The sequence below is a fragment of the Mytilus galloprovincialis genome, chromosome 13 (genome assembly GCF_965363235.1).
Source record: "Mytilus galloprovincialis chromosome 13, xbMytGall1.hap1.1, whole genome shotgun sequence".
NCBI classification, from domain to species: domain Eukaryota; kingdom Metazoa; phylum Mollusca; class Bivalvia; order Mytilida; family Mytilidae; genus Mytilus; species Mytilus galloprovincialis.
Genome location: NC_134850.1, coordinates 8,892,489 through 8,915,513, shown reverse-complemented (window position 1 = coordinate 8,915,513; position 23,025 = coordinate 8,892,489). Strand labels below are relative to the sequence as shown.

Here is a 23,025-nt window from a genome sequence, read left to right as displayed (position 1 = left end):
GGCTCGATGGGAAATACATACAACTGTCTTCTTTAAGAGAACGACTAAATGGAATGAAATAAAACATGGCATGCGTGAATGTTCCTTTTGTGCTGAGCAAGTGTTCATACTCTGAGGCCGGTCCATCATCCAAGATGGCCACCAGAGGGGGGCTTGGTTTAACAAGGAAACCCAATGGGAAATACATACAAATGTCTTCTTTTATAGAATGTGGTTCATACGTGTTTCTATTTTCTTTTATAAAACTAGACTGTTGTTTTATTTTGTTTGATTTATTTTACACTAGTCATTTTGGGGCCCTCTATAGCTCACAAAGCTCCGTGTTGAAGATCGTACAAATATAAACCTACAATGGTTTACTTTTACACTCTGTGACTCGGTTGGAGAGTTGTCTCATTGGCACTCATACCACATCTTCTTATTTCTATTTTTATTGTAGTAAGCTTCAAGTGGGTATCTTGACCTTCAACATTTGAGTATATGCGAAATAAGGAAAATTCTTAGTTTAATTATATTTATCTATAGTGGATTGGGAAACAAGTTTTGCAACTTATATTAATCTCTTTACACTTTTCGGTTGCGAGTGCCGCCTTGTAGCAGCATTAGTCTGCTCTTTTATAAAATCTACAAGGGTGTCTTTAACGTGCAAGAGATATGGCTCTTTCTTAACACGGGTCAGCCATTTATCGTCCCCTTCCGGTCTATTATCGTTTCCTCAAGACCATACTCGCAAATGGTGTCAAGGGAGAGCCGAAAATTCGGTCACTGAAATTTTCATCCCAAACGGGAATCAAACCAAGAACCTTTGTGTTAGTAGTCCGATGCATTAACCACTATATTGCTTGTATGTGAATTTTAAAGAAGAAAACATATGTATGTACATAGTTTGATTATATTTAAGCTTGAAAGTTGACTCAGAACCTGCATCAGGCCTGACCTTTGCAAAACTATTGTATTTGTTCTTTTTTGTTATTTGTGTTGGAGGGTCGCTGTTCATTGAAAAATATACTATATCTGCTTTAATCGTTTCGATCAGTATATCAACCCAGTTTGAAACGGAAGATTAGCTAATAAGTGCTCTAGAAAGGAAGCAGACTCAAAACCCATGTAAAGTGATCGCATCTTGTTGTATATCAGGCAATTTTACTAAAAATCATTGTATCTTGCTGTTACCGACAGCAGCATACAAAAGTCTTTTTATTTCTTTCTCTCTGTTGATACCAGTGGAGTGTCTCTATGTTGTGTGGATAAATCTTGCAGACCCCCCCCCCCCCCCCCCCCAAAAAAAAGATGTTTGTTTCAGTGTATGTGATGTATAAATATGCAGCCGATGTCAGGAAGGAACGGCCACATTAGAGGTCAATGTGCCCTAGCTGGAGCATGACAATATTTCTGCCCTTATTCAACAAACCATAGTTTTCTAGAGACATTCAAAATGTCCAACACTGTTTTCCGCAAGACCTACCTTGAGGTTGCAAAACCTATTTGTTCCTTTTGTAATAACTGCAGTCCTTTTTTTCTTGTCATGAAAATCGAAGAAATTTTTGCCACTGGATATTAAATAAGCACCAACCAATGATCCAGTATTTCGTAAGATTTTTTATATGAATTATCCATGATGTATCATTTAATTTTGTCCACCTGCAGCTTCAGTTTTACTGTTGGTGGTAAATCAGAAATAGGACATTGAACTTAAACGTGTAAAGATGTACTTAAATGATTGGTCATCATGGTTACAATTAAAACTAGACAAAAAGGTAAAAAAGTATTATACAACCATACACAAAAGAGAGACAAAAGATACCAAAGGGACATTTAAACTATAAGTCGAAAATTAACTAACAACGTTTTTTTCATCACTTACAGCCAGGAAAAGAATGTGGTTCATTTGATAGTTATATTTCATTAATTTGATGAAAACAAATTCGAAAATCTGTATAGATCTAAACATTTTCGCCCAACTGTCCAGTTTCAAAATATTTTGATAATAAACTTATTATGATTTTTAATCATAATTTTGTATCTGTGTCGAGTACTGGCTTTTCAATTAGAATCTCTTTGTGATCCTTTGCCCATTCCTGAATCTCGCCACTTGAGAAAAATCCAAATACCACCATTCCAACTACACAGAAAGCTGCACATACATAAAACACGTTCCTCCACTCTTCTGGACTATCCTGCATATATATGATAAAAATAATTTACAACAAAAAAGTAATTCATCACAGAAACTAAATGAATTATAAAGACACTTTTATGACAGACTAATGTCATTGTTTTGTCATTGTACATGTATATGTTCAACGAATTGATTGAAGTAATATTAAATTATTGAGAACAATATTTGATTTACTTATTATTTTTCTATACAAATGAAAATGGAATTACAAAAGAAAATTTATTCAATTCAATTTTAAAAGAAACAATTTCGCGTGTCTGACGTCAGAAAATTTATACGACACATATTATACTTACGTTTGGTGTTAAGGCTCCAGCTACTATAGGGGCCACCATACCAGGTACAGTGGCAAACGTATTAGTTATACCAAACAATACACCAGCATATCTAAAAAAATAATTAAGTATAATTCAAATTTGCAACCTTTTACCATTGAAGGAATATTAGTTTAAACTTGCATTCGAATAAACCAAAACAACCTCTTTCTAGCACCAGTTAGAGCGAAATTCTTTTCAAAATTTGTTTTACTTTTAATGATGTATAGCTTTTCAGGCATTTTCAGAATCAAAAACAAAAGAGTGCACATTTTATATTTACTTTAAGCTTGCACGATGGAGTTTGATACACTATTTCCATTAAAAGATATATTTTTTTGGAACAAAGAATTCAACACAAAAATTGTGAGGGAGAGTATAAAACCACTGATTTGTATTTATAAAAGTGTAAGTTTAATATTTTTTCGACTGCAAGCGTAAATAAAAAAAAAACAACAACACCGAATTAGTGAGGAGTGCAATTTGACCGTAATTTTCTATTGATAATTAGCATGCAAATAAAAGTTAAGTAAGCACTATTAAACCCACAAATTTTGATTTTGATTTTGTGTTTGGTGTTTGAACGCCATTTTTAAGAACACATTTATACTATTTCGCGGCGGCCAGTTTTTATTAGCGGAGGAAAGCCGGAGTGCCCGATGAAAACCACCGACATTCGATAGGAAAACTGACAATCCTAGTCAATTAAGATTGGAGTCGAGTGCACCTTTTAAAGTGTTACAGGAAATATGTCAATCGCTAATTAAAAATGAATTCAAACATTAACAGTATTACACTCAGTGGTGATACGTAGAAATACATATGGTGGTATACATCAATGAGACAGCAATTCAACAACAAAAACATACCAAATGACAAACATGTATGTAAAACTTACTTTGGGCCGAAGTCTACATGGTTAACGACGTATCCAGCCCTATGAAATCCGGTAAACATAACAGCTATCGAGAGAAAAGCAACAGCTATATTACGCTGATCACATGACACAAATCCTGTACCAATCAAAAAGGCGCCTGCTCCGGTAAACGCTAAAACAACATATATTTACATAATATTGAATGAAGAGATGTGGTATGATTGTAAACGAGACAACCATCAATCAGAAGCCAAGAGAGAGAGGTAAAAAATAACAAAGGGACATTCAAACTCAAAAGATGAAAAAAGCTGACAACGCCATGACTAAAAAAAAAAGAAAAAGACAAGAAGACAAATTTTAGTACACATTAACGGCAAAGAAAATCAAAGACCTACGTAACACGAACCACATCAAAAAGTGGGGGTGATCTCAGGTGCTAAATAAAGGCAACAGCAGTATACCGCTGTTCAAAATTCATAATCAATAGAGAAAAAACAAATCCGGGTTACAAACTAAAACTGAGAGAAACGTATCAAATATATGAGAACTACACGTACGACACAACAGAAACACACCATTAAAATGTAACATACACAGAAACGAACTATAATATAACAATGGCCATTCGAAATTCATTTAACCATTGTCAATTTATATTATAAAATAACAATATAGCCTTATAATTCAGAACAAACAGGGAAATGAGTCATTATAATATCGCTCATGTTGCAACTAAATACTGACATGTTTCAAACCAAAACAATAAAGATGTCTTTTGTTGAACCTTTATAAATTACCAAAATTGAGAATGGAAATGGGGAATGTGCCAAAGAGACAACAACCCGACCAGCAGAAGGTCACCAACAGGTCTTCAATGCAACGAGAAATTCCCGCACCGGGAGGCGTATGTGCCAGAATTACGTTTCTTTAAATCCGTTCATCAATTAGTAGGGGTGTGAAAAATGCGGAAACGTAAAACACCGGTTTGAACAAGTTCCCATTATTCGATATTCTTTATACTTTGTGCCCATAACCATTATTCTCCTTTTTGTATGATTTAACACCCCAAATTATTCTCTATTCTGTATTTGTTTGGCCTATTTTTATCTGTTGTTTTTTTTTTAACCCTATCTTGACCATCATTAAATGTATAGAAGCTTAAGTTTGTAACCCGACTAAAATAAAATTCCCTCTCAATTGTTAAATTGTTGACACAAGGCTGTGAAATATATCAAACAACTACACCTTAATGTTTATTATTACCTATGCTGCACCATAAACGTCTTGTCCCTGTAGTAGATAATAATTGTTTAGATCGCATTAGATCTGCAATAAGTCCTACCCCTAAACCTGACACAGCTTGACATACATATGGTAAAGCAGATAACACTCCATTCTATATTATTAAAATAAAATATATCGAGTCATCAACTTTTAAATTGTAAAGTCTCGAAAAAAGGAACCATGATTTCTCTAAAGTTGAATTTGACTGCTATTGACATCTGAACACACATTTACTCTAAAAAGTAACTTGAATCAAAGTGTTACTCCCTGAAATATAGCAAATACCTATAGGCGATCAAAAACCGAAATCGGATGAAGATCTGTAATATTTTTATATTAAGTTTTGTAGCTTTACTTTTGCTATTGAACAGTATGAATCTATCAAAAACAAATAAAGAAAAATATTATCAAAATGTTTCGACCTTCTGTTTATTGACATCAACATCACTAACTGATTCGTTTGAAAACTGTTATGACGCATTCACGACGGGTGCCAGATGTAGAGCAGGATCGACTTACCCTTCCAGCACCTGAGATCACCCCCAGTTTTTTGTGGGGTTCGTGTTGCTTATTCTTTAGTTTATTATGTTGTGTCATGTGTATTATTGTTTGTCTTTTTCATTTTTAGCCATGGCGTTGTCAGTTTATTTTCGATTTATGAGTTTAACTGTCCCTCTGGTATCTTTCGTCCCTCTGTTAGCTGACCGTTATGGAATACTGGTTTAGCAAAATTACACAGATGTTGACACACAATGGACATGTGTTGTTGTTTATAAAACGTCAATGAATTCTAAAAATCTTTAGCCAAGTATTAGAATTATGATTTTCCTCGCTTGAAAAATCGTCGATTGCAGCCTGCACGTAATTGGATTTCAAATCCCATATAAAATACGCAACATTACTGGTGGCAGCAGCGGAGCAAGATCACCTTTCTGTTTATAGACATATCATCGTATCGTAGTTTCACCGGATTTCGTGTTGAATAATTTCGAGTTTTTTTATACTGTTTTGTGGTCTATTTGTCTAACTTATTTTTTTTGATAACGGGGTTGACGATTTTCATTGCCTCTTTGTCTTCTCTTTTTTAATGAATACACACAGATTAGAATACATAACCATATATTAAAAATTAACCATAACTGACGAAACTTTGATCCCACATATAAATGTCAAAAACTTACACTTTTGATGTTAAACTTCAGGACTGCTTTCATGAATGCCGGTAAACTTGTTAAAAGAGTATAATTTATCCAGTTATTACAGACATGTGCTGTTATACAAGCAATAACAGCTGGTGACTTCGCTATTGCAACCCATGGAACTGTTGATGACTAGAAAATATGCATGTAAATTAAAAGTTAAACACAATTAATGTCGTCACAAAAACTCGAATTAGAAATTCATAAACTAACTACATGTATTTAGTCTTAGTTGCATATTTTTTTTCATTAGTTGTTAGTGGTTATGAACTAGCTGTCGGAAACTGTGGGTACCCTCTGTACTTAGTGTCTTTTTGTTGTTGGGATAAACAAGTACCCGGTCACGTCTACTCTATGTTTTTAGTTGTATTGCAACCGTAATTTGTATAGTTCGTTCATATATTTTACTGTAACACCACTGTCCCAGGTTAGAGGGTGGGTTGGGCACCGCTGACATGTTTAACCACGCCACATTCTGAATGTGTCTGTCCCAAAGGAGAAGCCTGTAATTCAGTGAATATCGTTTTTGCTGTATATTATATTCAATTTTCGCTTATTGTTATTTTACATAAATCAGGCCGTTAGTTTTATCTTTTAAATTGTTTTACATTAACTTTTTGCAAATTCGAAACCTTTAGAGCTAGTAATGCAGTATTGGTTTGCTCATTGTTGAAGGCCAAACGGTGACCTGTAGTTGTAACGGTTTTGGCATTTGGTTTCTCAGGAGAGTTGTCCTATTGGCAAACTTAACGTCAATTATTGTGTTTACATTTAATATAGGGTTGACTTAAAAAAAGTTTCGTTACTTTTGTTCGCAAATTTGTCAAAAAATATCATATTGGAGGGTGGTAATGGGGGTACCTTCAAGACGAATAACGGTAAAAATCCTAGCGGTAATTTTTCATGCATGACGATAAAATGTACGCTATCTTTTAGGGGACTGATTTTAACGAACCACGTTAATTTTTATCGAAAAATGACAGTAACGATAAATATTTGAGACCGCTGACGAATCACGATAAGGAAATTTTGACGAATCACGGTAAATTTTAAACAATTAGCGTCAAATTTTTCTGCTTTTTACGTTATGTTATTCATTTATACTTTTAATTTATAACAGTCTTTAGAAAAGCTTCTTTTTTGGAATCACTCTTCTTAGCTTTCAAGCAACAAGTAACGGTAGCTATAAATGACCGTTTGACGCCTGACGGTACAGGGCATAACAACCCTCATATTGACCTTGTCCGCAAAATGTCAAACAGTTATCAATATCACGGGGACCTAGTATATACTATGATATGGTTCCGCAGCTAGGGTTGTGAATGGGAGCTTACAGAATAGAGAAAAAAAAAAGCAAAATTTTTAAAGAATGGAGAAAATGGGAAAAAAGAGAGAAAAAAAGAGGTTCTAAAATAAAAAATAATATAGAATAATTGTCAAAAAGTATAAAGAATGGTTAAACATTCCTAAAAATAAAGACCTCAGAAGCCCCTCATTGTCATAGACATTGTCTGTAAGTTTTCAAGTAAATCATCATATAAATATGACACACATAATGTTAAAGTTTCAGCATTAAGAAATTTCTCATTTTACACAATGTTTTTGCTAGTTGTACTCAATTGCGATACGACTGATTCTTGATATTTGTTGCTTGAAAGCTAAGAAGAGTGAGTTCCAAAAAAGAAGCTTTTCTAAAGACTGTTATAAATTAAAAGTATAAATGAATAACATAACGTAAAAAGCAGAAAAGAGGAAGTTAGGGTCAGTGTTCTTGTTTTTGAGATACCGGTATAAGCAAATGAAAATTTGGCGGGAAATGATTCTCTCTAGACTTTTCATACATTTATGATAGCAACTTTTTCCTTCTATAAACTATGAAAAATTAACAAGGATTTTGAACAGATATATCATGTTATGGAGGGGTATTTGCGAAAAATACCAGTGAAGGAACTGTGAAATTTCCCGAGCCGCCAGGCGAGGGAAATTCTGTCCCAAAACTGGTATTTTTCGCAAATACCCCTCCATAACATGATATATCTGTTTAATTACACCGAATAGATTTGGATTGAAACTCTCTGTACATGTGCAGATAAATACTATCAAGCTGCAATTCATAAACATGTTTACGCATAATTTAGGGTATAAGTGGATATTATCATAGAACCGCGGGAATTATACATGTTCTAATACGCGTTAGCTCGCTTTCATTATGTAACGTCATATCCGAAATCTTTTGGCGGGAAGCTGCTCGCGAGGGTAAAAAAAGGAATATCCAAAATGGCAAATACCATGGTATTTGAGGCAAATTCACCGGCAGTGGTGAAAAACAGGCAAATTCGTTTGAAATGAGGAAAACATATTAGAATATGCGAAAAATACACTGGCTATCAACCAATCAAAATCTTGCTTTCTTATATAAGGTGTAATTATGAACAGATATATCATGTTATGGAGGGGTATTTGCAAAAAATACAAGTCGAGGGACTTAAATTTCCCGAGCCGCTAGGCAAGGGAAATTTTGTCCCAAGACTTGTATTTTTTGCAAATACCCCTCCATAACATGATATATCTGTTTAATTACACCGAATACATTTTAATTTAAACTCTCTGTACTAGGAAAAGGAAATAGATATTTGAGGACAAGTTCTATCATAAAATATACCGCGGGAACTATACATGTACTTATACGCGTTCGGCTGTCTTTATGTAACGTCATATCCGAAAAAAAATGGCGGGAAGATGCTCGCGAGGGTAAAAAAGGAATATCCAAAATGGCAAATACCATGGTATTTGAGGCATATTCAACGGCAGTGGTGAAAAACAGTCAGATTCGTTTGAAATAAGCAAAAAATGTTAGAATATGCGAAAAATACACTGGCTATCAGCCAATCAAAAGCTGGCATTCTTATATAAGGTGTAATTATATAAAATATACAAATCTGGCATCCTAAACTATAAGAAATGAAATGATAAAAAAAGCAGGGTTTAGCGGGCGTTTTTTTCTTCTATTTGCACTGAATCTGAAGTTTTCTTTATAATCCTTCGTCAATATTTTTTCTACTTTTAGGTCATATTGTTTAATGCGTTTTTTCGTCTCATGATTTTGATCTTTTAAAAAGTTTTATCCACTTACCCTTTTCGTGTTGTCGTATTCTATACTGTTATTTATATAGTCTCGTTCTGCTTGACTGATCCAGGGATGTTCTGATGGAGTATCGCGGACAAGTATGAACCATGCGACAACCCATATACAGGCTAAACCACCTATAATTGAAAACAAGTACAGCAAAGACCTTACACACTGTCAACAGTTTGACTCTTACGTAGCATTTTTGAAAGATCTTATTTTGCATTTAATAGACAGATCATCAGCAAGTTTTACAAAATCATCAAAAATAAAATATGAAAGAGGGACTAACTTCTAGCCTAGTACTATTGATTCATTTATGTTCTTTCGCACAAATTTTCGTGAATTGAGGAAAAATTGCATTTTCATGCATATTTTGACAAAGTCTACACATAAAGGGTGTGTGAAGAACTGGCACGAATTAAAACCTGCACTGTTAAAAAATAACACATTAAACAACCTTATATTGTTTGCACCTGTCCTAAGTCAGGAATCTGATGTTCAGTGGTTGTTGTTTGTTTGTGTGGTTCATAAGTGTTTCTCGTTTCTCGTTTTTTATATGTATTAGAGCGTTGGTTTTCCCGTTTGATTGGTTTAACACTAGTATTCTTTGGGGACCTTTATATCTTGCTGTTCGGTGTTGGCCTAGGCTCCGTGTTGAATACCGTACCTTGACGTATAATGAATTACTTTCATGAATTGTGACTTGGATGGAGAGTTGTCTCATTGGCACTCATACCACATCTTCCTATATTTATTTATAGCATTAAAAATAAGTCGACCAATTATTAACAAATGATTGAGCCCCATAAAAGATAATGCATTATTCAAAAACTCTTCACTATAGTACTTACCAGTAATATAGAATATAGACCCCCATCCATTATCAAAGCCATATTCACATAAGTACCCGGATGAGGCAAATGTTCCTACGTTACCAAACATGGTTCCTGCAAGTTGCACAATAGTTTAAATACATAAACTAAAACAAGAATGTGACCATAGTACACGGATTCCCCATTCGTACACTATCATTTACTATGTTCAGTGGATCGTGAAAATTGTGTAAAATCTCTAATTTGGCATTAAATTAAAAAGATCATATCATAGGAAACATGTTTACTAAGTTTCAAGTTGATTGGACTTCAACTTTATCAAACACTACCTCGACCAAAAACTTTAACCTGAACCGGAACAGACGGACTGAATAACGGACGGACGGACAAACGAACGGACGAACGCACAGATCAGAAAACATAATGTCCATAAATGGGAAATAAAAAAGTATAATAACAAAAATACCGAAAATCAAAGTAATTTCGAAATGGATCGTCCCTCATCAAATAACAAAATGAAAAGTCCATACACATCAAACGAACTTGGTTCAGGTATTTCCTCATTGTAGGAAATGGTGGTTTAAACCTGATTTTAAAGCTAGCTAAACCTCTCACGTGTATGACAGCCGTAAAGGATTATATTTGCAACAATATAATAAGCATAACTAATGATGAACAAAAACTAATAATAGTTAAATCAAATTCGGAATAATTTCTCCTCGGTCAGTTTCAGAACGAAAACGTTTTTCAAAAGTATACTTCCGGTCCAAAAACAAGTAAGTGTAGTGAAATTATGTGTATTATAGTGCAACATGAATATATACATAGTTATACAATTTACAATACAAATATTAGCCAGCCTCCATGGACCAAATTGTTCCTAAAATATTTAAGATCAATTATATTGTATGAGATCAAATTCATCCCTCACGACACTAGATTAAGATTTGGTTAAAGTAGAAATAAATATAATGTAGACAAACTATTTGAAAATTATAATATAGATCGACCGAGTTCCTAAACTGTAAGAAGATTATTTTTTACACATAATTTTAATCTAGTTTGAAAAGTAAGTTTTCTGTACTGACCTAAGTAAGAGACGGTGACAAGTTTGCTACGTTCCAAAGGAGGTGCCCATCGCCCCCACATAGACTGCATTGCTGGGAAAGAAACTCCCTGGAAAAAAAATAGAATATTTTGATACGATAACGAGGTATCTAGCAATACTACAGATTTTATTATTTTACCCGCGTGTTACGAATATTAGTTTTTCCATTTGCTTCTTTTAGAAAACGAAATATTTACAAACGAATATCCTTTTATCACGTATGATCTACTAGCAGAAAAAAACTGTATAAACTAAAAGTATGTAAAAGACAGACGAACGATACTAAGCAGATAGTCTCTATGGGTGCATTTCTTTCTAACACACGCGCGCACATGTTTTAGTTATTTGTTTCTTACATAGTATTACGTTTGCAAAATTTACATGTAAATTTTGACAAACTATGCACTCGCTAGAAATGCGTCTACAGTTTGTAATTCATCGTTTCTTAGTACAAACGCTTGATTTGTTTCTACCATCAACCTAATTAAACGATGTATTTGTTTCTACGTTTGTAAACAATTCTGTCTACCAACAACATGTGCATGTATTATTGAAAGTTCAAACAGGGTCAGTAAACAAAGATTAAACGATCTATTTGTTTCTACTTTTTTAGCGTTTAGAAAACAATAACAAATGCCACACAACGTTTACAAAATTTTGGCGCTACAAGGCAGGAGCACTCGCACCCGCAAAGTTGAAAGAGATTAATATAAGTTGCAAAACTTGTTTCCCAATCCACTATAAATAATAATGTTTAAAGTAAGTCGAAAACAAACTGACACTGCCAAAGAAAATAACGGAAAACGACCAAGAGACAAACAACAGTCTACAAAACACAACATAGAAAACTGATAAACAATTGTCTCACAAAAAAGGAGTTGATCTTAGGTGCTCCTAAGAAAGACGCGTTAGATACACACACTAAAAGAGACAACTATTCGAATTCAAACCATACAAAATAAAAATCCACTTCAATTGGCAATCATACCACGTCTCTTTGTTTAGTTTATAGTATTTGTCGGGAACTTTTGTCATTGCTGTCTTTTGATACATCTGAATGTTTGTACTTTAGGGAAAAAGTGATGATGTCATTTCATTGATTATCTCTATAGAATCATCTGTGTTTGGCCTGAGCGATAAGGACAATGGTTAATAATTAAACGTTGACTTTTTTTTATGTTGTTTTGTGTTTTTTCTCTCTCGATATTATGCTGCTGTCTCTAGTCCATACGTCCGTACTAGTTTCCAGTGGGATGTGTGATGATGAATCTGTATTCATTTGAACAAGATAAATGTTAATGAGTCAGAGGCGGATTTAGGGGGGGGGGGCAGGGGGCCCGGGCCACCCCTTTTTGGGAAAAAATTTGGTTGCTTATATAGGGAATCACTGAAGCGTGAGTGGAGCGGGCCCCCTCTTAGGTCAGTCAGTGGGCCCCCACTTATGAACATTCCTGGATCCGCCACTGTGAGTTATTCGTCTTTTTATTTAATCTTAATGTCCACGGTTAGTTAGGATTTTCTGTTTCTCTATAACATAGGATATCTTTTTAATTACGGAAAAGAAAGAATGAGTTGTATCGATTCATGACACAAAATAAATAAGCGTATACGAAAGCGACAAACGCACAGATACATCGCGTTTTTATTGCTATTCTTTATATGAAAGTCCCAATGAAGCCATCAACATAGAGCATAAAGTTTCACCTCACTGTAGTATCAAGACGGCCATACCCTTAAAATACAAAGGCTAAAAACAAAACCCTATTACTGGTTTTTTTTAAATGTTACAAAAATATACGAATTTTAAGTGTGATGAACAGTATTATTAAAAGTGGTTTAATGGATTTTATTATAAAGTTCATACGTGTATTTTTTATTGGTATTTACATGAGGTAGAATCTGCGTATAATGCATTTTTTCTCTCACCCGAACTTAATATTAATAGTTTGTCAAAAAGTTGCTGATATTTCACATCACGTATCTTACCGTTGCTAGTCCAAGCAGAACTCGGAGAACGTAAACCAGGATAACAGATACTCTCGCACACACTGGCATCACCAGTGTACACACACATGCTACTGCCATGGCGGTACCAAATACTCGTCGTCCACCAAATCTGTCGGACAAGTAGCCACCAGGAATTTGAGTAACAATATACCCATAGAAAAACGAAGCAAGAAGGGTTGATTGAATTTGTTTTTCCCATTCAAACTCAGCATGCTGCAGTGGTCAATAAAGGTATAAATTTATTATACACTTGTTAAAAAAGGTGAAAAAGCAAATTAACTGTAGATTGTTTGCATCAATAGTAATGGTTTTTGGTTTGAAGTATTTAGAATAAATGAAAAAATAACATGTAGCCATGGTTTCCATTTCAATATCAATAAACTAAGAGTATGTATCACTATTCCAATGAATTATGTTGTAGTGTGGCTTTTTAGGGGTACTGACATGATTTAAAAGTGAACTTCATTTCATAATTCAAATTCCAATTAATAATGATTGATGTTTTTTGTATAACGTCCTGCGGCAAATATCTCAAAAAAAAAAGACATCATAGTTAGGACGATAACACAAGCAATGAATTCAATTCACGGAGTAACATCTGTAAGAGGGTTGATTGTGGTGAATTGTAGGAGATTTAGACTGCTTCTTAAAAAGAACATTTATTTGATAGAGACAATTCGGAACATTTTATTTTTAAACAGGCCACACACTGAAAGGCCAAACACGGACCTCTCAAAGAGTTGTTATACATTGTAAGTGTCCGTTAACGCCTAGAGAGAATAGCCTTTTCCTACTTGAGAAATCGCAGTCAACGTCTTTATACATGGTTGTTTTTTTTTCCATTCATCTTTTACATCCAAAAGGGGGCATCTAATAAAGAACTGATGTTGAATCACCGCAGGTAATCATTTGAAAGCCTTTATATACATGGACTTGTACATTTTTTCGATCCTTATATTTCTATATACTTACTTATTAATAAAAAATCGACAAGTATAATGTGTCTTGCAAACGAAACTGACATTCAAAAGTACTAAAACTGTACAACTTGGAGATATGGCGTTAAAGGTTTAAGCTTAACGTGACACATTTCACTTATTGACGAAGAGATAAGTTTGTTAAAAAACGAAAAATCTAGAGGTTCTTTCAAAACATTTTTCCCCATCTTTTTGACGTTAGTACTTGGTATTTATGATAAAAGATTTTATACCTTTACAGCTACTTTCTAATGCATGTAAAGCAAGACTTTGGTGAGCTTGCTTGCTTTGTAAGTATATTGTACAATTGTAATTGGGATAACGTCCAATCAAATTTAAATGCAATATTTACAGGTTAAAATATGCCTATATACATGTATATTGTTAAAAGATATCAATCTTAGTTAAAAAGCTTGAATTAACATGTATCCAAACATAGCAAGTAAGGCAACCAAAATTTTACTCTATACAAACATTAGGAAATTAGCTGTAAAGTAACATTTTCTAATACCTTTATTATGGATTACCTGATTAAAAATTTCTCTTTCCGCAGCTTTTCCAGAACATGTAGACGACGTGTCATTGATATCACTGATGTTGTTCGATGATGACGAATTCAAAGATTTAACCATACAAACTATAGCAACACTAAAGTTAACTCGTAATGCATATACAAATACAAAACCGAAAAATCCAGTATAAGCTAAAATCCATCGCTGTGAACAGCAACACGGTGCATCTTAAAAAATAAGTAAATTAAGGTCTTGTTGACAATCAAGAATACTTTCAAAATTAAAACTTACTTTATTTACACTTCAATGGTGATTATCTTAACACTGTTAATCTAAATACACACTTGTTTTGATTATTTATTTATGTATTTGTGGTAGCTATGATTGTATGTTTTCGATGTACTGATATTTTTGTATTCTTTTGAAAACTTTTATTTCTATAACTATACGTCTTTTTTATGTTTTCGATGTACTGATCATTTTTTATTTTTTTGAAAACTTTTATTTCTATAACTATACGTCTTTTTTATTCTCAAAACATTTTTGTTAAAGAACCCTTATCATTAACGTTTCTAGGACGGCTTTAATTGAAATTCATGTGACCACAGCATGTATTAGCGAGAGTGCTATCATTTTGTTTTGGATTTGAGCGTTCCTGATGAATTTTAATCTTAAGTAGAGTATCTAAAGAGCTGTTTTGTTCGCCTAGGTCTATGTACAGCTACAATATTATGGACACTTTACAACAATGTCGAAACAGAATAGAATTCATGACAAAAACTTTTTTAGTAATCTTGTATTGATGATAATTTTTTCGATGTACTCTTGCTTTCAATCGTCTATACTTTTTGCCACAAATAGTTATACTACTTGAAGAGTCTACTAACGATTTTGACAAACTTTGACTTAGTTAAAACATATATTTGTAGATATTTTCTTAATAATTTTTGCTATTTGAAGAGACTATCATTTATTGATATAAAAGTTACAAATTAAACAAGCAAAAAACATCATTATAAAATAATCACTTCAGTTCATATTGAGTCATACTTCTGAAAATGTTACCCCCTATGAAACAAATCAAAATACTGAAGTACTGAACATCATACGTTCTTAAAACAAATATTTTCATGAATATTTATTGATGAAATTAATACATGCGACAAGAATGTAAAATTTGCACTCGATAATATCCGTGTTATTATACGGTTACCAGTCAAAAACTCATGTCACGTGGGTAGAAATGTCTGTGGCAACAATACACCGGGATGCCATCACCGTCATCCAATGTAAAATGCAGTACGGTGTTCTATGATAAAAAAAAACAATATTTTCCTTCACTGTATTTTCTTTTAAATGATTATTGCAGCAAACTAGCTACTGAACAATCATGTAGCAACTTGTTATGTCTTGTTGGCGCGGTTATTGATTCATATCCTTTACGAATTATTCAAGACTTATGGGAACATTTGAATTAATTTTCCCTCCTCCTACTTGGAAATACCCTTTACGGTAGTTTTCTGTAATTCAAGGTTGTCAGAGTAAAAGGAAATCGACAACAGAATTGTTTTGTCTTACCCCATTGCAAGCGAAAACAGTGAGTAGAATATATGAGGATGCAAGTCACTAGTCACCCGATCAAATCACTTTAAGGATGCAACTCACAAGTGACCCGATCAAATCACTTTATCATTGATTTAGGTCAATTAGTTAATTTTGTGTCAGAATAATTTCTAGTATATGAGGGCCTGGGTGAGGTTTTAAGAAAACAGAAAAATCGGACCTGAAATTAATTTAAATTTAAAAGAATATGGATTTAAAATGGTGCTAAATTATAAAATAAAGGAAAATCAAATTATAGGGGACAATGATTAAAAAATAAATATTTGATAATCCCATTCTAAGCATTCAAACCCTCATTTATAACCGTTGACATGTTCCCCTACGACTATGTTCATTGACTTTGGTACTAAACAAAACAAAATATGCATTTATATATTATATAGTGCACAGAAAATAATTTATATGTTGTGGTTCTCAAGTTTTATTCTCACTATTTTAAATTCATAGTACGTTTTCACAAGCAAGGAATTTAAAATATTTTATAAAGGAATCACTAATTCCAGAGAAATATGTCTGTTAGTTAATACATAATGTCAGTTTATTTATAAAAAAAAATCAAGCAAATACTGTTCATTTATAATGAAGACTTCAGAATAAAGTAAATGTTAGTTATTTGCCGGTTGTCATGTTCATCGTGAATGAAAAGAAAAGTAAAAAAATCATTCAATATGTAATTTTAAGACCTCCGAAGGAAAACACCACTAAAACAAGTGCCGTGCTACACTTTACATGTAGCATATGTTTTCTCCTAGTTTCTCCTGAAATTCGTTTGTTTAATCCAGCTGTCATTTTATGGTGATTATCTATAATTCGTTGATTCGTGTCCTACGACCAAATAAATGATCATCACAAAACTTATTACAAATAAACCTTAATATTTGCGTTTTTTTCTTTCTGTATAGAACATTTTGTACAGGTTTTTTCTATCCACCGAGCAAGGTCATGATTTCTTGTGATATGACGTGGGAGGTACAGCCAACTATATCAAAGTGTACTACGGCTTGGAAATATATTGGGAGCCATTAGACATTTTAGCTGGCTTTCTGCTGGGAACAGTATGTCAATATATATATGTACCTGCTTTCTGTAACTGCTAGCAAGTCAGGAAACTGACTTTTCATTGGTTGTCTAATGTGATACCTTCACGTATCTTGTTATTTTTATAGCTTTGAGTATAGATAGTCAGGCATATAAATAACATTATTATGATGAAATAACATTGAACAGCAACTATTTTTAACGAGTTTTTCTTGTTCAAATTGTAAAAACCTCTATAGCCCCCTGACCCCCTGCCTCGGAATAAACAGAAGGCAAGCTACGCCACTGCCAATATTCTCTATATTTTATATATTAACACACCATTATTTTGTATAGTTCTTTTATGGGGCCTACACACAAACTTGGTCAGTTATGCTGTAATTCCTGTCCATTTATTTCTATTCTGTTTATACACTCAAATGCAGATCCTCACCAGGTTGTATTCAACCAGATAATAAATAAAGGCAACAGTTGTATACCGCTGTTTAAAACTCGTAGCCAGGTTAAAATTTGATACGCCAGAAATGAGTTTCGTCCACATAAGACTAACCAGTGACGCTCAGATGAAAAAAGTTCGAAGGCCAAAACAAGCACAAAGCTGAACAGCACTGAGGACCAAAAGTTCAAAAAAGTTGTGCCCAATACGGCTAGGGTTTTCTGCTTGGGATAAGAACATCCTTATTATTTAGAATAATTTATACTTTTGCAAACTGTAAATTCTATAAAATGACTATATAGTAGATATACATGATAACCCCGAAGTATTGACTAACTAACTACAGAATAAAAACGGACAAAACTTTCTTTTAAAATTGCTTATATTAACTTTTTCTGAGGGTACAATTAAGACCAATATTGTCGCACAATCGATTGAACGGCTTTTAAATTCATGTATAAAATTACGTAAAAAGAATGAGTTCTTACCTGTTTCATTATCCTCTTTTTCAACCTGTTTACCCATTTTGATCTTTAGTATATCATTAGACTGATAAGTTAAACGTCAAATAATTTAGAAGTAGGGTCATATCTGACGGGATTAGAAACGGAGGAATTGTAAATGTATAATAGATGCGATATAATTTTCGGCACGTGTATTATCTTTTGCTCTTTTTTAGTTAAGACCTTTTGATTTTCCTCCGCCAATTTTTTAGTTTTTATGTCGCAAAGAGCCGCATAGATGTTTGGTATATGATATTGAATAGTTTAGGCATTTTAGAAAAATAAATCGTAGCAAACACTATTGTTTGTAAGTTTTATCTCCTGGAAAACTATTTGTCTGTAATCAGTCTACTATTTTGCAACTGTAAAAATGACTAAGAAGTAATGGATAATATAGGTGGCGAAAAAAGTGGAACATTAAAATGATTTAAAACATTGTTGTGAAGTCATTTTACTGTTGTACCCGTTCTTTATTTCAGTGATTGGACTATCATTTACCTGTAAGAAACCATTATGTTACCTTAAGCTGTCCAATATTTTTAAGAATAGCCCTCCTCTTTCTTAAAAATATTGGACAGCTAAAGATAGCATAACTGATTCTTTCAGGTAAATCTGAAAAAAAAACTATCAATCTCGCCAACTGTTTTCATCATGTGAAAAGAAAAAAATCAACTAAATAACAAATGGCAACAACACAAAAATATTTTATCAAAGTCACCTTCCAATACAATAATTTTGTCACTCGTCAAATCAGTTTCTCATGAAAAAAAAATCACCTTCAAATTGATTTTAACACTACCAAAAGATTAATTGTCGTCCGTCTTTGGTTATCAAAATTGACCTCTGGTGTTGCTCTTATTCTTCCTAACATCATTTTCATCTACAATTAAAAAAACAACCAATGAAGTAATGCTTCTAAGGTTTGATAGATCACGCCGCAATACAAGGAACATAAACAACATAAACCTCATTCTGTGTAAAAGTGCAAATCTATAACTTACTTCATGAACTACGGGACTAAAATAGTTGTTATAATTTTCAGGTTTCTGCGTAGATTTACAAGTTGTTTTTTAAGTCTGATATTATTGCTTGAATATGCATATAATGCAACATTTCGCTTATGAACGACAATTGATATGGGAACTTAAGCAGAATTACTGAAACGTTACTGCATATTATCTGTAAAACAAATCAACCGTGTGTTCGATTAGCACTTTGTTCGTAGTGAATGTTGTATGTAAGAGAGAGAGAGGGTTTTTTTTGCAAAAGGAAATCGACAGACAAAAATACGTTCCGTAATATTAAAAATAAAACAACACAAGGAACATCAATATACAAATAAACGAAAAAAAGAGGTGACACGACCTTCCAGGAAAATAATCGATAAAAAAGATGGCTTATCAGATGGTACCGTTTTGGTAAACAATCCCATTCTTTTGAAAATTCCGATGTACAACAAAAGAATGTAAAACGAGTGCAAGTTGTTATCTCTTCATTTGTTCCTATAAATTATATAATTGAAACAAGTTCGATTGCGGTGCACTCAATATGGTTCAACGTGAACCTGTCTTCACATGTGTTTTTTTCTCATCTTTTTTTCATTCACCTAGTAAGAAATTAAATCCGAGAAGAAACAAGAAACTGAAAGGAGAGGACTACATTTTGAAATATATAAAACTTGCCTTTATCAGCTGCTAAAACTATATCATCTTTGTAATCCACACTTAAATGGGATATATCTGAATACACATTTGATTTTAATCAAAAGTTTGAAACAGCACAATCACTAATCACCACTTTCATTTTTTTGTGTATTAGGAATATACTTTCAACGTCTTTTATTCATTTTGGAACACAAAACGCATGTAAAAGTATTCACGGGGCATATTTGGAGTAGTCCTAACACACGCAAAAATCATGATACCCATACCCTGAGTCTTAATCTACATGTAGCCTTGCATGTTGACAATGTTTACCTTCACCTGTACTTTCTTTTTTTCTATTGTTTAAGTTGAGCTACTGTTTAAAAAGGGACTAAATGTAGGATAAATTTCAATGTAAAGAAAGTTTATTCACAAAACAATTTTCACAGTTGATGAAAATAATTTTTTTTTATTTAATTGCATTTGTTAACCTTTTTGACGTGTTAAACAATGTTTTAAGTAAGATATAAGCCTCTAACAGTCCATTCTGTAAAATATTGAACAGATCCTCGGCCTGCGGCATCTGCAGATATACCAAAATACAGTATGTGATCCCGAGCTTTAATGTTAATATGTACTTTCAATAATGCAATTTGGCAACTGATTAATTTCTAATGCAGATATTTACAAAACAATTAGGAAATATCGAGTTTTTGTGGAATATGTAACCCGACTTTTAAAGATATTCCGGATAGTTGGAACGGGCATGATATTAGTGAATACGGTAAAATCGTTTGTTTGTGTATGAACTTGTGCTCACGTAGAACCAATTTTGAAATTTTTATTTGACAAATAGAGTGGTACTCAGGACTTTTCTATTACCTTTTATGATAAAGTCGTAAATGAACAATATTCAAAGTTCCTTACATGTATATAAGTAGTACATTTGATTTTTTTGTGTTTATTCATATGAGATCTTGGATTTTGTTTTTTACTGGATTATTAAAGGATTGTGATCGATATTCGTGTACCTGCTCTACAATTACTCATTTTTAAAGGCATGTAAAAGTAGTTGATAGAACCCCCCTTTTTTTCAAAACACCACTATCACAAATATTTAAAGTGTATGTTTGATTGTTTCGAAGAGATTCCAATTAGTTGTTTTTATAAAAATGAAGCATGGTGTTATTAATAAGCTCGGGATCACATAATATATTTTGATATATCTGCAGATGCGGATACGTCAACGTATACGATGCGGTTGATACGTTTGTAAATGACCAACCTCTACTTATAAACAAAGAGATGAACTAATACATTGATATTCTTGTTTGAACTATTTTGTATTTATCGTAGCTTATTTTGACGTATATATTGTGTTAACTTTGTGTGTGGTACTTTCATTTGTTTTTTTATACCGATTTCTTTGTCCTATTAAGAACTGTTTTTGCTATTAAAACACTTTCTACGTGGAAAGGAATAAAACTATATATAGGGTAAATAAAGGCAACAGTAGTACACCGCTGTTCAATAGTCATAAAATTGATTAAGCGTAAAAAAATCCGGGTCACAAACCAAACCCGAGGGAAACACATCAACAAAAAGAAGAAAAAAAAATAGAAACATTGAACTGCTTCAAAAACAAACGCCAATATACATAGAAACAGACTATTTAGTATCAACCGTCACATTCCTAATGTGTCACAAGACATTTTAAGAAAAAAAAAATGTGGGTAGAGCCTGTTTTATGGCAAGCAAAACTTCCCGCTTATATGTCAATGTAAAAATACTGGTTGTATGACACCATAACTTGACATGAATACAGTATAAATAAATGCAAGAACACCCAGGACAGATACATAGTTACATAAATAGATGATATAATAGTACAGAACAGCATGACAAGATCATCCAAAAACAATTATGAACTGTTTGTCGCACGAATGTACCAAAGCCACAAATAGTGACGTCACAGATAAATTGATAAAAATAGAATATAAAATTGGGATTAAGTTTGTAATGGCGCTATATTACATATTTTGATACGTTACTCTAGAGCTAGCTCAAAGTACGTTGATTTTGTTGAACGAGGAATACTGCTTTCTCAAAAGTTGCTAAGACAGGGCTATGAATCAATCAAATTAAGGTCATCACTCAAGAAATTTTAGGGTCGCCATCATGAGCTGTTTGGCCATTATGAAAAAAGTGTGATAGAAATCATATCTGATATTCTTCCTCAGTCATAATAACCTTCCATCATTACCGAACTGAACAAAGAAATAACACGACGGGTGCAGAATACGGTGCAGGAAATGCTTACCCTTCCGGAGCACCTGTTCTCACTCCCGGTTTTTAGTGAAGTTCGTGTTGTTTCTTATTTCTTATTTATAATTGTTGATGTAAATGTCCTTTGGTTTTTTAGTCTTTGTTTACTCCTTGGTTTTAATTGTTAATGTCTTCTAACCAATACAAGACTATTAATATAGGATTGTCTTGGTTATGGTGTAATATCCTAACCTTGTCGGTAGTAAGCATTGTTTATGACTATTAACAAACACGTTCTATGTGAATAGGAATAAAACGATATCTCTTAGGTAAACGTGAATTAAATACCCGCTATGTATTCGTCACTCCCGCATCCCCAAAAACAAAAGAAAAAACCCAACAATTAACAACCGAAAGTCATTTATTCTTCCGAAAATGCATGTTCCATGTCAGGACAATGATATTCCTTTGGTTAATAGAGTTAGACGTTTGATTTTCTCAGGTTTTATGAACTCTCTCTCTTAAATTTAACTGGGAGTTTTAGATTTTTGTTGATTTTAAATTATTTAGCTTTCAGCATATAAACAGATTATTTCTACATGATGCCATTACGGTCAAACATGGTTTTTTTCTTCAAAGATTGAATACGAAAGAAATATATCCTTGAATTATGTTAAATTCATACTGTAATCATATGTTGGATATTATTAAAACATGATAAATTATAGTAAGCCTATCATCAATAAGACGACTCCCCGCCAATGAATAAATCTGCCTGCAACGATGAACAAACTTCAATCCGTACATGGAGCTATACAATGTCCAAACATAAAAGATATCGATTTTATTGTAGATGTTATCGTATTACCGAGAATATAACCTTACTTGTCAACCCAAATCCTATTCTGTTCATGTGTGCAGATTGATAAAATCTTCATACACAGTTCATAAAACAAATATCTCACTAGGACAATTTCTGAACTGTTCTTAGTTTTCTCATTTGAATTGCTTCGCATTATTCATTTAGGGAACTTTTAAAGCTGACTAAACGGTATGAATTTACACATTGACGAGAGCCGCATGGTTGCTTGTACTAT

The 23,025-nt window shown here is 33.1% G+C and overlaps 1 protein-coding gene across 1 annotated transcript; it reads right to left on the bottom strand.

Moving 5' to 3' along the window:
• Positions 1-1,584: 1,584 nt before the first annotated feature.
• On the bottom strand, positions 1,585-18,101 carry LOC143056008 (sialin-like). Its single transcript, XM_076229078.1, has 11 exons — positions 18,006-18,101; positions 14,436-14,647; positions 12,911-13,144; positions 10,905-10,992; positions 9,835-9,930; positions 8,987-9,117; positions 5,836-5,985; positions 4,634-4,766; positions 3,392-3,542; positions 2,476-2,566; positions 1,585-2,177 (listed from the first exon to the last, which is right to left on the bottom strand). The coding sequence occupies exons 1-11, from the start codon at positions 18,040-18,042 to the stop codon at positions 2,010-2,012; spliced, it is 1,491 nt and encodes a 496-aa protein (XP_076085193.1). The 5' UTR covers positions 18,043-18,101; the 3' UTR covers positions 1,585-2,009.
• Positions 18,102-23,025: the final 4,924 nt, after the last annotated feature.